Raw genomic sequence first — 13,773 nt, 5'->3', positions numbered from 1 at the left:
ATATATATATATATATATATATATATATATATATATATGTATATTAATATATTATATGTCTTTTTTTATTCCTGTCTCTATAGAAAAATGAACTTTTGTAATATAGCTCTGGTTGACTGCTCACTGACAACATCAGTCGTTCCTCCTTGTTGAATGAGTGGAGAAGGGTATTCAGAACTAGACGCGCGAATGAGGCGAATTCGCGTCTTCCGCGCCGCGCTAAACGCCTCATTCGCGCCGCGAGACCTCCAGACACGCGTAAACGCGCCTTTGCTTTGACTTAACATTTAAATCATTCGCGCCAGACGCTCTATTCGCGTTTGGTGTGAACACAGCATAAGTGGAAAACATGTAAAACTCAAATTTAGAATAAGGCTGGCGCATCCCTCATGTACACTAGTTGGCAGAATGAAGCGGGAAAATGTCTGTCTCCTGCATTCTTTCGGTGACCAACAGACAGAACGACGGCGCCATCTTGACCACGCCATGCGGTGTGATAGACACGAAGTAGTGGCTTTTATACGGATTTTTTCAAACAACCATTGAAAAATCGAAAAATTTGCTATTATAATACAAATAAACTGCCTATCCATACGCCATATGCAATTTTCTCATCAAATTCCTGTCATCTAAAACTGCCATGACAATCTGCCTGGTGCTCACGAGGGCACGTTAACGTTAGGGCGCGAAAAAAAAAATCTACTTAGCAGATAAAAGACGTTTACATAGCCAATGCAAAAAAAAAAGCAAAATAGAACAAGAGTTAAAAACATACAGAACACAACTTACCTTACTTTTACTTGGCTCTTGATAGTCACCGGTGAAATCTCTGTCAGGAAATGTACAGGAACATTTGGTTTGGTCAATAGAAACGGGCTCGGTTAGCTCTTACGCTTAGGTCTGGTAACGTCACAAATATTCAAAAACCGGGACAGTTATGCTTCTCATATAATAACATATCATACTTAACCTATACAACAGGAAATATAATTAGGTAACTGGCTATTAATGGAATTACTGAAAAATAAATCATAGTTCAGCTTAAGCAACACACTTTACCTCAACGCAGTTCTGTCTCTGAGGATGAGAACTGTCCGACTCCGTTTAAAATGGCGCGACAGCAAGGTCAAAGGGTAAATCATAAATGTGTTAATAAGTTTGTTTTTTCATACTTAAATATCATGTATAAGTTTTTGTTTTATTATATCAAGTTAATTACGGTCATACATTTTACTTTACATACATTTTAAATATGATTTCAGTAAAATTGATTTATTATTAAATTAATAACCGTGTAATTTCATAAAGTTATGACAAACACAACCTTGTATATTAGAGGTTATATATATATATATATATATATATAATGATAAAACTGGAGAGGAAATACTTGTTTAAGTCATTTCACAATCACTCCCACAACAGCAACTGAAAAATACGTTGAATCTGGCACGTTTCATATTTGCCAGAAGAGAGCCATAAAATAATGCCCCTCCCTCCACCACCTCCAGCTGCGCCACCACCGATTCCGGGACTCTTCAGGGTTGCCATCCATTTGCCAACAACGTACACAAACCAAACAAATGCCAGAAGAATCCAGAAAAGGCCTGGAAGATTTTGCTATCTGGGTTTGAGACTAGTTGTGCAATAAGTGAGATAATGTAGCCTACATAACGCTAGCATATTTAAATCTTGCGGAAGTTTATTGTAATCTAAATATGATAGTCATAGTGTATTAAACAATTAAACTTTTTCTGAGTACTAATTTTGAGCGTAGGCTACGTGAGATGTCTGTACGAGGCCACCGTCTGACGTCACGGCCAAACAGGAACTGTCTGGCACTGCTGGTGATTTCGCTCTGAGTTTCCACAGAAACGCTTTTTATAACTGACAGTGCCTCGATATGTCACAGGATTTGTGGTACGCATTTTACATTCTTAGCGTTTATAATCATGTGAGGTCTACAGTCCTGTTTTGTTAAAGTCCAGCAAAATTAATTTGCAGTTTAACGGTAATTCAGTCAGTGGATCTGAATTCAGCCAGATCACTTCAGACTGAAATTATCTCTGTATTATTTTCTTTATTGCTCGTCACACCCTATACTTTAATCAAATATTCTGTGTTTGTGTAACGTTACATATATATGTTTTTACTCGGCGAACAGCTGATATAAATGTTGCCAGGCTGGTTTGCTGGGATCTGTCATATGATTTTGTTGATGGCAATCTTGTGATTTAACGTTAAATTAATTGAAAACTGTTGGAAACTGTAGCAGGTGCAAAGGTTTTTTTTGTTTGTTTGTTTGTTTGTTTTTGTACCAAATTGACAATTTGTTTTGTTTGTCATTGTTTAGGTTACAGAATTATGATGCAGCTTGTCGCATGGCTCGGGAAATTGCAGAAAACATCCATGAAAGAAATAGACAGCAGAGGACTGGAGGAAATCCAGCCAAGGTAAAAACAGGATTTTATTATTATTATTATTATTATTATTATTATTAAATGATTTATTTATTTTTGTCAATAAAGTTAAGCCATATGTGTCAGTGATCTTTATGCTGTTATCACTTTTGTCTTTGTCTGCACTTGTAGCTCAACATGTCCCTGAGAGCATCATTACAGAAGCTCAAACAGAATATAGCACAGCTCAGGGAGACATTGAATCTGACTTCTACCCAACGGCGTATGTATCCCTTCCAGAAAAAAAAACATAAACAAAAAAAGACCCACTTAATACTACTTTCTTGCTTCTCAAAAGCTGGAGGGGTCCAAAGATTTTGAGAGATCCAGAGGTACTAAATTTTATATTATACTTTAATGTCTTACATTTTTTGCTAAGTCATGATGCTGAAGATTGTCTAAACTGTATTTTAGGAGCGTTTTAACAAAATACCTGTTAGCGTACAGGTTTAAATTATATTAGGGTGATTAAACAAACACAGAATCTTAGTGAGATTCTTTTAATAATGAGAAAAAAACGAGCACCTGTAGGGGGCAGTGTATAATAACAAACCAATAACTGTATGGTCTGAAGCAGTGGTGTTTTAGTAGTGAAGTACTGGTCCTAAACAACTGTAATAAATCAAAGTGAAAATGTTACTTTTATTTTCATTAGTCACAGATGTTTATGAGGATTTAGCAATGGTTCTGTGAGATGAGTGTAATTATGCAATCATAAATGTGTCATTTTAAAGCCTTAATGAATAATGTTAGAATGCAAGCTGAAGCAAACAGAAGACAGACCCTTGTTGATGACCTCGCTACCAGAGAAGCGATACTGAACACCTCTTTTAAAGAAGACATCTCAGAAGCTGAGCCATCAAGGTACCTCCATTCTATGACCAAATAAGTTTAATGAATAAAATATACCACAGGGTTCGATATACATTATGTTTGATTTGCCCTGTTGATGTTTTACCATGCAGAATAATCAATTCTCATTTTTTGCCAGAAATTTTTAGATTTTTCTTTATAGGTTAAGCTTGCTTCCTTTGTCTTTTCAACTTTACAGAAAACTCACTATAATGAAAAACAATAATAACTGGTTTGTAAATTACCATTTTAAATTTTAGGATTGATATGATGCTTTGTTGTTGTTTTTAAAAGTCTCTTATGCTCACTTTGGCTTTATTGATTGGATAAAAATACAGTAAAAACTGTTTTATTGTGTAATATTGCAATTTAGAATAACTAAAATAGTTATTCTAATAGAATAACTGAGTTTCCAATAGTCTTCAGCACCACCTCATTTTTTATTAATTTCAATGTTGAAAACAGTACTTTAAACAATTTAATGCGTCCTTCCTGAAAAAAAGTAGGTATTATTTATAAGTTATATTGGATGTACAAGATCAATGAATGTAAAATGTTCAGTGTCGACACAACAGTGGCCTGAAGGATGAGGTGACTGTTCCAAATGACTCAGTCAGCTGGCTCAAAACTCTCTCACTCCCGCCCCAGTTTAGCAGGCGGTCCTTATTTGAAGCTGCATAGTTTGATATTAACCTTCATTTGATGGTTATGCACAACAAAAGTAGAGAAACCATGAAATCTGTGCCCTAGTTAGTCTACCAGACCATAGAGGCCTTTGCTTGCCATGTTTCCTTCTTGGCACTGCTGTAGTGTCCCAGTGTTGAGTAACTTTATGCCAGAAATGGTGCGACCGGTGCTCAAACGGAAGTCTGTGCATACTCTTTAAGGGCTCCAGTTCAGCTTTACTGCTCTGCTGATCAGAGCTGAGTGTTGAACTTCCACCATCCGGACTGTTTACAGTTCCCTACTCTCCACTGCGCTCACATCCTCTCTCCAAAATACACCAATCAGAGACTTAATGTGTCACCACCAATCTCCTGTGTGCTTCTGACTCTCAATCGAAACGACAGCTCAGGAGCCGAACATCCTCAGAGAAATGAGATGGTCATTATTTTGATTCGACCTTCTCGATCCAGGTTATACGTACTAGGATAGGAAGGCAAAACAAACTGCTAATATTATTATTTTTTTTTTTTTAATAATCTTAATGCTCTTTCTGTCTGGATTACTCTTCTTTTCTGTTGTTATTGTAAACATCCACTGAAACTAAAAAAAATTGATAAATTATCCTTATAAACTAAAATGTATTTGTTATTCATTATTATTATTCAAAGTATTAGTGGTAAACTATATTTTCATAGCAATAATAATAATAATAAAAAATACTGACAGGTTAATACAGAGGCTTTTTAGTTAAAATATAATTTAATAGGTAAATAATAAAATTATAGTGGACTTGAAGTAATCATGTAAAGTTCAGATTTTTTTTTCTAGCCATCTTTGTGGACTTCATCCTCTAATTCCTTAACATGAGAGGGCTGAATTTTTATCTTTATTGGTCCCGTTCACATCGCACTGTTACGCTGTGCACACATTTAGCTAAAGCGTGCTAATAAATTATAGTAATTTGATAATTTTTTAAAATACAAAATAATTTTTTATGGGTGTTAGCCTGGCAGGATTTTTAGGGCCTGGATTCATCTCACTGTGTGGTCTTTGTCTGCAAGTGGGGGTGTTAGCTTTGCTTCAATAAGCTGAAATAGCATTTCACTTTTTTTCCATTGGGCTAAAACCAGGCTTATGGCAGTCGTGAAACAATACCTTTGTGGAAGATTAACCTCTAATCAAGCACAAAATGACATGCCGCTCATTTGAAGATTCAGAGTTCCCCCCTGTTTCCTCTCTTTTATTTTGATTGTAATGCACAAAGTTGTAATTAGTTAAATCGGGCCTATCTAAGAGACAAGGTCTGTCTCCAGGTCTCGCTCCAGTGTGATGCCTCTGATTGAGTCTGCAGGCTCTGCGGGAGGGTAATTGGATAAGCGTTAATCCTCACGCCGCTGGGATGGAGCGGAGGAAGTGTAGAGGGGTTGGTGCAAGCTACGAGTTGCCAAACATGTCAGAAAGATTAGGATCCGCCGCTGGCCACTTGTCTCGCTGGCCAGAGGAGTAATATCAGTTTGGAATTGGATAGAGACCACACTTCAAAGGAAATGTGTGACTGCCTTGGTACTTTTGTAGATTAGAAAGCTGGAGGAATGGAGAGATTGAGAAGAAAGAAGTCTAGCTTGCCAAGCATGTGAGAAGTAAACTTCTTCGGTGTGAGGAAGGATGAGAATGAGAGGAACTGATCTTTAGAGGTTAGCGACCTCTCTGAACCTAAATGAAGCTCCGCTGATGCTGAACTAAGTGGAAGAGAAGGGCTGTTGTCAGAAACTGGCGCTTATAGTGAGAGGAAGTCATTTGAGTTTTACTCAAATACCTTTTTTGACATGAAGTTTCACCTTAACCTGCATGAACAACTGCATATTCCTGAAAGAAAACTTGAAAAAAAAAAATCTCTATAAAAATGGTTATAAATCTTAGATATGGGACTTTGACATATGTGAGAGTGCAGATTAAAGGAAAAATCTCTTTAGAAAATCTAGTTTAAAACACATGTGCTAAGTTTTTAAGCAATATACTCTTTGTATGCATGTTGGATTCATATGGTATTTTCAGAAGTTATTTATTTACTAATAATCTAATAAAAATACACTTTATTTCATCAGTCATTATTTACTTTTAAGTATCATAAGCTATAAGTTGTAAGTATAGATTTTTAAATTGTTAAAATGTGTTTTATACAAATATTATAGATTATTAATTAATAAATATCTTGCATCATATGGCAGTTAACAACCTTAACTAACCTGTGTGTGTTATTTAAAAAAAAAAAAAGTCAAACTAAGGGTGTGCAGCATTCCTCAATTTCCTGTTGTATGTTTTTTTTTTCATGTTTGGTTGCACCACGTGGCTTCGATTTTCCCAAATTATTATTTTTGATAAGTCATCTAAGCAGTTAGGTGTCTTTAAATGCAGAAATATTGATTTGTTATCAGTGCCATGGATGGATTTGTTTTCACGGGTATTGGTACTTTTTCATATAGGCTCTGAACCTACAGGAAGCAGGACACCCGTGCGAGCTAGTGACCGGCTCATAACTCTTGGTGCGATGCTGAGCGATGATAGCTTTTCCAGAAGAGCCTTTAAACTTCACTTCTCTCTCTGCGAGCTGTCCAGGAGCCTCAGGGGGAACAGGTTTCATACATTAATCAAAGAAAAGTGCAAAAGCACAACGCAGTGTCTCCAAGGGATAACAGGCCACTTCTCGGTTTGGCATGGCCCTTTGAAAGCTTGTATAAAAGCCAGAGGCGGTTCATATGCTTGGTGTCCTTGTAACGTAGGGCATGAAAACTCAACAAAGTGGAACCCATATGAACAAATAAACAGAGGTTCTCTGATCTTACAAGGTCCGAAGAAGGGGATGTTGTTTGCTATTTTAGAAGTAAAAAATAGAAAGGTTATTTATTCTGAAGGCACATGAGTGCTACAGATGTGAGTTTGGTAAAAGAGCCTGTGGCTCTTGAACAACTCACAGACATGCTTCGAAGTTTATTTATGTTTGTAAAGTAGATGATGTGTGTCCATTTGATGTGTGCATGTAGCTGTTGATTGACAGTGCATGTGGAATAACTATAATATTGCACTGTGTGTGTATGTAATGAGAAAGTTGACTTTGTGTATTACAGTGATGACTGCTGAATTCATAAACGCATGTACATACGTTTTTGTGTTTTATTAAAACAATAAGCTAAAAGAGGCTTGTGTTACAGCAATTTCACGTCTACAAAATAATAGTGTACTTGGTTCTGTTGGTTTTCGGGAACGAGAAAAATTCTTTAAAAATATGTTACGATTTTCTTTCACGGTAGACTACCGTGAACTCCAATATTATTATTAATCTATGGTATATGTTTCTGTTGAAGCCATCAGATGTAGGCATAATTTATAAAATAAAAATAAAATATAAAGGTTGTAGGCTAATTCCAGATGAAACAATTTAGGCCAAACAAATCTATGAAGCACAGTGAATGTGTTTCTAAAATTTCAGTATGATTTAAATAATTGTTTTATTCGGTAAAGATGTATTAAATTGATCAGAGATGAAAATACAGATTTTTACATTGCTATTGAAGATTTAAAATAACGCTGCTCTTTTGGACTTTCTGATTCATCAAAGAATCATGAATATATATATATATCAAGGTTTCCACAAAATTCATAATCATAAAATTTGGAAATATTTGTGCTGCTTAATAAGTAATGTATCTTATGCAGTTCTGCATATTAGAATGATTTCTGAAGGATCATGTAGCACTGACGGATGAAGTAATAGTAGTTGAGTTTACAGTAAAAAATCCATTATTCCATGCAATTCCATAATTGTAATGAAAGTTCACAATGATGCTGTTATTGTATTTTTGATCAAATAAATGCAGCCTGCGTTCATAAGCGAATTAATCATTAAAAATCCTACTAACCCCCAGTTTTTGAAAGGAAGTATGGCTTTAGCACGTATACTTATACCAAGTGCTATAAGTCAATAGTTTTATATTATACTTGTTTTTTTCTCCATAACAACCTTTGTTAGTGAATCATGGGAATGTCTTATAAAAGTTAAGTACAAAATGTGATACTTATATTTCAGAATTTCAAACCAGAATTCCAGAATTAGAGGAGTCTGTGTAATAAACTGACATGATACAATGTGTACCTCCAGGTTTTGTCTGATGACAGAGGGAAACGGTTCGAGGCCTGCTGGGAACCCGTGGCTGGTTAATGAGTCTGAGCAGACCAGAGGACTCAGCTTTGGAGAAATCAAACACCAACAGCAGCAGATTATTGAAGGTATATCGCATATGACTGCAAGTCTTTTGGTCTTATAACTAATGTGGTATTTGACATTGTTTCTAGCTGGCCACCTCTTTCTCCTGTCATCTTAATGGGATGAGACATTAGAAGAAGCCCTTTTTTGATTTTGCGCCCCCATTATGAGATCTGCTACTCATTTGAGAATAGCAACTGGTAGGAGTTTTGAGAAAAAGCAGGAGCCGTTTTGTCTACCCAAGTTATACTTTTAGCTTCAAGGTTGCTGCTGAAGTACCTTGTGGCTCACCGTAGCAGCTGCCTCTGTCAAAAATGACATCAGATCACACTATGTGTCATTTAAATGACACAGATGCCAACACCCTGGTGCTAATGGGTTTCTCTCTCTCTCAATGAGTCTTATTTAGATGGAATTTATGCACTTTTCAATTGGTTTCTGTCCCACATGAGATGAGCATTTAGCTTGTCCTTCAACGCCTGATGATTTACATGATGTTATCCACAGGAACATAAAATATGCACATTTTTGGATAAATATGTGCCCTTTTTGTCTTTCTTTTGTACAGTTCTGTATAAATACGTTTCTATTCTCACGTGTCTTTCTCTTTAGCTCAGGATGCTGGCCTGGATGCTCTGGCTGCAGTCATAAGTAGACAAAAACAGATGGGTCAGGAGATTGGCAATGAGTTAGAAGAACAGAACGGTAAGAAAAAAAGTGCAGTAGCCTGTTTGTGACAGCTCTGGCTGAACATTCAGATGTTTTCTGTGAATAAGTCTAATTTGCGGTCAGCTTGGTTTTTCTTTGTCACACCGCTCTCTCGCTACACTACATATGATGTCATTGGCTCTAAAATGAGCTGACGCTGGGGTTAAAGTGGAAAATTTGGAACAGGCTGCTTGGAAACCTTCTGTCACCTGATCTATCATGTTTTTTAACCCCTTCCTTCAGCAAAGTGTCAAACATATTTTCTAAACACGAGACCTGTGTCCTTTGCATAGAGACATCACATCATTGTGGCGAATCTGTTTGAAAACATGGATGAATTACATAGTGCATGATGATGTCAAAGTCACATGGAGGAAACTGAGTTCAGATCAGTAGTCTGTGACCTCATCTGAAGGTTGAAATCAGCTGATATGAACTTTCCCACACTGTTCTTCAATCTGTCTAGCCAAGCTGGTAAAGTGAGACATGCTACACTGGGGAAAACATTTCTGAAGTGAGATATTCTATCCTCCAAGATCATTTTGCTGAAATACAATATTTTCTCAAAATGATCAGCAACACAAAAATTCACTGGAGATGACTTGTCAGGGTTACATCAGCCAAGGCTGTATATTTTTAATAAAAAAAAAATACAATAAAAACTGAAACACTGTGAAATATTATACAGTCGTGGCCAAAAGTTTTGAGAATTACATAAATATTGGAAATTGGAAAAGTTGCTGCTTAAGTTTTTATAATAGCAATTTGCATATACTCCAGAATGTTATGAAGAGTGATCAGATGAATTGCATAGTCCTTCCTTGCCATGAAAATTAACTTAATCCCAAAAAAACCTTTCCACTGCATTTTAGGGATGGGACGGTATGAAAATTTAATATCACGATTATAGTGACTAAAAATATCACGATTATCAATATTATCACGGTTTTGTTGAAACGAGATGAAAGTGTTCAAAAATAGTTGATGCTCACACTGAAAACATTTCAGCAAGTTTTATATTTAATAATCAACAAACAACTAATAAAACAAGCAACTCTATGCACTTAATTTAAAGAAAGATTAAATTCTGTGGCATTTCCTTCCTTACAATGAAAAGTGTAGAAGCATAGAAAAGCATAGAAAAGTCACTGACTTTCGCCATTCCTTCTCGAAAAAAAAAACAAAAAAAACATTGTGCGCTGCGCTTGCGTCAGACTGTTGCTGGCTGGACATGATTTGATAGTGAGTTATTAAAACCGCGATAATCAAACACGGTTTTAATGATAAATCATTTTTAAACGATATTACTAACCTTCAGCACATTTTATCACGGTTATCAATAAAACCGGTTATCGTCCCATCCCTACTGCATTTCATTGCTGTCATTAAAGGAGCTGCTGAGATCATTTCAGTAATCGTCTTGTTAACTCAGGTGAGAATGTTGACGAGCACAAGGCTGGAGATCATTATGTCAGTCTGATTGGGTTAGAATGGCAGACTTGACATGTTAAAAGGAGGGTGATGCTTGAAATCATTGTTCTTCCATTGTTAACCATGGTGACCTGCAAAGAAACCCATGCAGCCATCATTGCGTTGCATAAAAATGGCTTCACAGGCAAGGATATTGTGGCTACTAAGATTGCACCTAAATCAACAATTTATAGGATCATCAAGAACTTCAAGGAAAGAGTTTCAATTCTTGTAAAGAAGGCTTCAGGGCGTCCAAGAAAGTCCAGCAAGCGCCAGGATCGTCTCCTAAAGAGGATTTAGCTGCGGGATCGGAGTGCCACCAGTGCAGAGCTTGCTCAAGAATGGCAGCAGGCAGGTGTGAGCGCATCTGCACGCACAGTGAGGCCAAGACTTTTGGAAGATGGCCTGGTGTCAAGAAGGGCAGCAAAGAAGCCACTTCTCTCCAAAAAAAAACATCAGGGACAGATTGATCTTCTGCAGAAAGTATAGTGAATGGACTGCTGAGGACTGGGGCAAAGTCATATTCTCCGATGAAGCCCCTCTCCGATTGTTTGGGGCATCTGGAAAAAGGCTTGTCCGGAAAAGAAAAGGTGAGCGCTACCATCAGTCCTGTGTCATGCCAACAGTAAAGCATCCTGACACCATTCATGTGTGGGGTTGCTTCTCATCCAAGGGAGTGGGTTCACTCACAATTCTGCCCAAAAACACAGCCATGAATAAAGAATGGTACCAAAACACCCTCCAACAGCAACTTCTTCCAACAATCCAACAACAGTTTGGTGAAGAACAATGCATTTTCCAGCACGATGGAGCACCGTGCCATAAGGCAAAAGTGATAACTAAGTGGCTCGGGGAACAGAATGTTGAACTTTTGGGTACATGGCCTTGAAACTCCCCAGATCTTAATCCCATTGAGAACTTGTGGTCAATCCTCAAGAGACAAACAAAAAACCACTAATTCTGACAAACTCCAAGAAGTGATTATGAAAGAATGGGTTGCTATCAGTCAGGATTTGGCCCAGAAGTTGATTGAGAGCATGCCCAGTCGAATTGCAGAGGTCCTGAAAAAGAAGGGCCAACACTGCAAATACTGACTCTTTGCATAAATGTCATGTAATTGTCGATAAAAGCCTTTGAAACGTATTAAGTGATTGTAATTATATTTCAGTACATCACAGAAACAACTGAAACAAACATCTAAAAGCAGTTTAGCAGCAAACTTTTTGAAAACTTATATTTATGTAATTCTCAAAACTTTTGGCCACGACTGTACATTTTCTTTTTTAATATGTTTTTTAAATGCCACTTCCGATCATTTTAATATATTCCTTCTGAATAAAAGTATTATTTTATTTAAAAAAGGATCTTCCTGGCCCAAACTTTTGAAAGTTAAAAATTAAGTGGAATTTTTATTGGAATTTAAATATTATATTTATATTTGCTGACAAGCAAATACAAGTCTTTTGAAGTTGAGATAGAGATAATGGTTATGTGAAACTTGTGTTGAAGACACAGGAAACAAATTAAATTTAAATAGCAAATGTGAATTCAAATGTTAAGTAATATGTCATATTAACTAAAATGTAAAAAAAAAAAAAAAGTTTAAATTTTTCTTTCTTTCAAGTTTTGGTATTCAAGAAACTTTTCTTATTATGATAAACTTTGAAAACTGTCGTGCTGCTTAATATTTTTGTGGAAACCGTGATACCTTTATTAATTGATGAACAAAAGAAGAGCTTTTTTGGATTTAGTGGTCTTTTGTAATGCTGAATTAAAATATTAGTTTCTTTTTTTTAAATCTTACTGACTCAAACTTTTGAATGGTAGAATATGTAAAACAACACATCATATAATTGTCTGTCTTAACACATTTGGCCAATCAGATGAGTGTGGGGGACAACATAAGCATTGTAGAGAGAGAGTGCATGCTGTGTGAATTCACTGTTAGGTCTCACAGACTCACACTGATACAGACAACATAACACATTGTCCTGTTGCTGAAACAATTAAGGGTTTCGTGCATGCAAAGGAAGAGCAGCCCTCAGAAACATCAGAAATGTTAATGAAAGCTGCTGGACCACAATCTTAAGTGAAAACATTTACATTAATGGACAAACATCTCAGTTGAAGTCAATTCTCGGTCCATGCAGCTTGTGTCTAAAAAAAGAATTCCTGATAGAAGTTCACCTCCTCCCTGCTGCTTTTGTTGGCATGGTTAAGGTTACCCACATTATTTTTTCAGGGGGCAGTGTAATTACTATGGACCGCTTCCAGTGTCACTACTCTTTCCTGTCTGCTTCAGCATCTGCCTACTTGAAAAGAGTCCTATGTTTCTAAATGTTTTAAAGGCCACATTTGGTACTTTTATTAAATGGAGATGATCAATTAAATTAACTTAAAAGAATAATGGAAAGATTTTGTATGTGGGTCCAGAGATTAGTTATATTATATGGTTTTACATATCCTAAACAAATCTCAGGTTCATCATTATGGTGACCTTCTGGTGGAGACTAATGCTGGGAATTGCTGGCACTTTGCTGCTTTTCACTGTCCCTGCCCCGTCTTAGTCTATTCAGGGCTCAGCGTGATTGATTTCGTCTGCTTCTTGCCTCCCCAACTAAACGTAAGAGTGAGAACAAATTATTTAAACAGGACCTCAATTTTTCTCCCTTCTTTTTCTAAATAGTGCAGTGTCATTGATTCCTAGAACAGGAGGTTTAAAGCAGTGATTGAGATTGGATGGTCTCCGTTTCATAGGCTCACTTTTGAGAGCTGATAGAGTTACGGGTCTGTTCTGCTCTACAGCCCAACAATCCTCCACTGGATTTCATCTTTAAGAGTCTTGCAGATATGACACATGATATATCATATTTGCAAATTAAAATACTGCTTTCTTCTGGAAATCAGCCCCATGAAAAGTCTTGAGCAGAGTCCTGTATCTCAAAACCCAGCGGAAGGAATTCTTTCAAAATTGCTGTAACTTTTGTACTTCTGATGCACCTAAAAATTGTATACAACACATGTGCAGTGTTTATAGAAAGTATTCATGTTGTTCTTGGTCTTCTTTGTCCAAAATATTGACATTGAACCTTCACCACTGAGTAACACTAAATTTAGTTCAATAGCATTTATGATTAACTTCTTAGATTTTTTTTTATGTAATTAATGCATTATTTGTTTTTCCACTTCCTGAGTCTATGCTAATGCTAAGGCACAGTCACATAAGCTTAATTCATTTTGCGGGCAGTAGAGGTTGAGTCTTGGGAACTTCAGGGTTGCTATATTTAAGAACACAGTTTTAGTAATTCTATGAGCCTTATGTATTGGAATTTTAAACTCTTCCAAATTAGCATTTGC

The 13,773-nt window shown here is 36.5% G+C and overlaps 1 protein-coding gene across 3 annotated transcripts in view; it reads left to right on the top strand.

Moving 5' to 3' along the window:
- The first annotated feature begins 1,807 nt into the window (after positions 1–1,807).
- The window catches only part of LOC132161279 (syntaxin-8-like), a 73,741-nt gene continuing 61,775 nt past the window's right edge, over positions 1,808–13,773 (top strand). Inside the window, exons 1-7 of one of the 3 annotated variants that reach the window (XM_059571231.1) lie at positions 1,808–1,920; positions 2,354–2,453; positions 2,592–2,686; positions 3,213–3,323; positions 8,134–8,261; positions 8,851–8,943; positions 9,240–9,307. In XM_059571231.1, coding sequence (XP_059427214.1) covers positions 1,904–1,920; positions 2,354–2,453; positions 2,592–2,686; positions 3,213–3,323; positions 8,134–8,261; positions 8,851–8,943; positions 9,240–9,271 — 576 coding nt within the window. In that variant the 5' untranslated portion in view covers positions 1,808–1,903 and the 3' untranslated portion in view covers positions 9,272–9,307. Of the gene's footprint in view, positions 1,921–2,133; positions 2,276–2,353; positions 2,454–2,591; positions 2,687–3,212; positions 3,324–8,133; positions 8,262–8,850; positions 8,944–9,239; positions 9,308–13,773 lie in introns of those variants that run through there. The other 2 variants (XM_059571229.1, XM_059571230.1) reach the window with 2 other exon arrangements.

The sequence above is a fragment of the Carassius carassius genome, chromosome 17 (genome assembly GCF_963082965.1).
Source record: "Carassius carassius chromosome 17, fCarCar2.1, whole genome shotgun sequence".
NCBI classification, from domain to species: Eukaryota; Metazoa; Chordata; class Actinopteri; order Cypriniformes; family Cyprinidae; genus Carassius; species Carassius carassius.
Note: the sequence above shows the minus strand (reverse complement) of the source record. Positions and strands in the feature narration are given on the sequence as shown.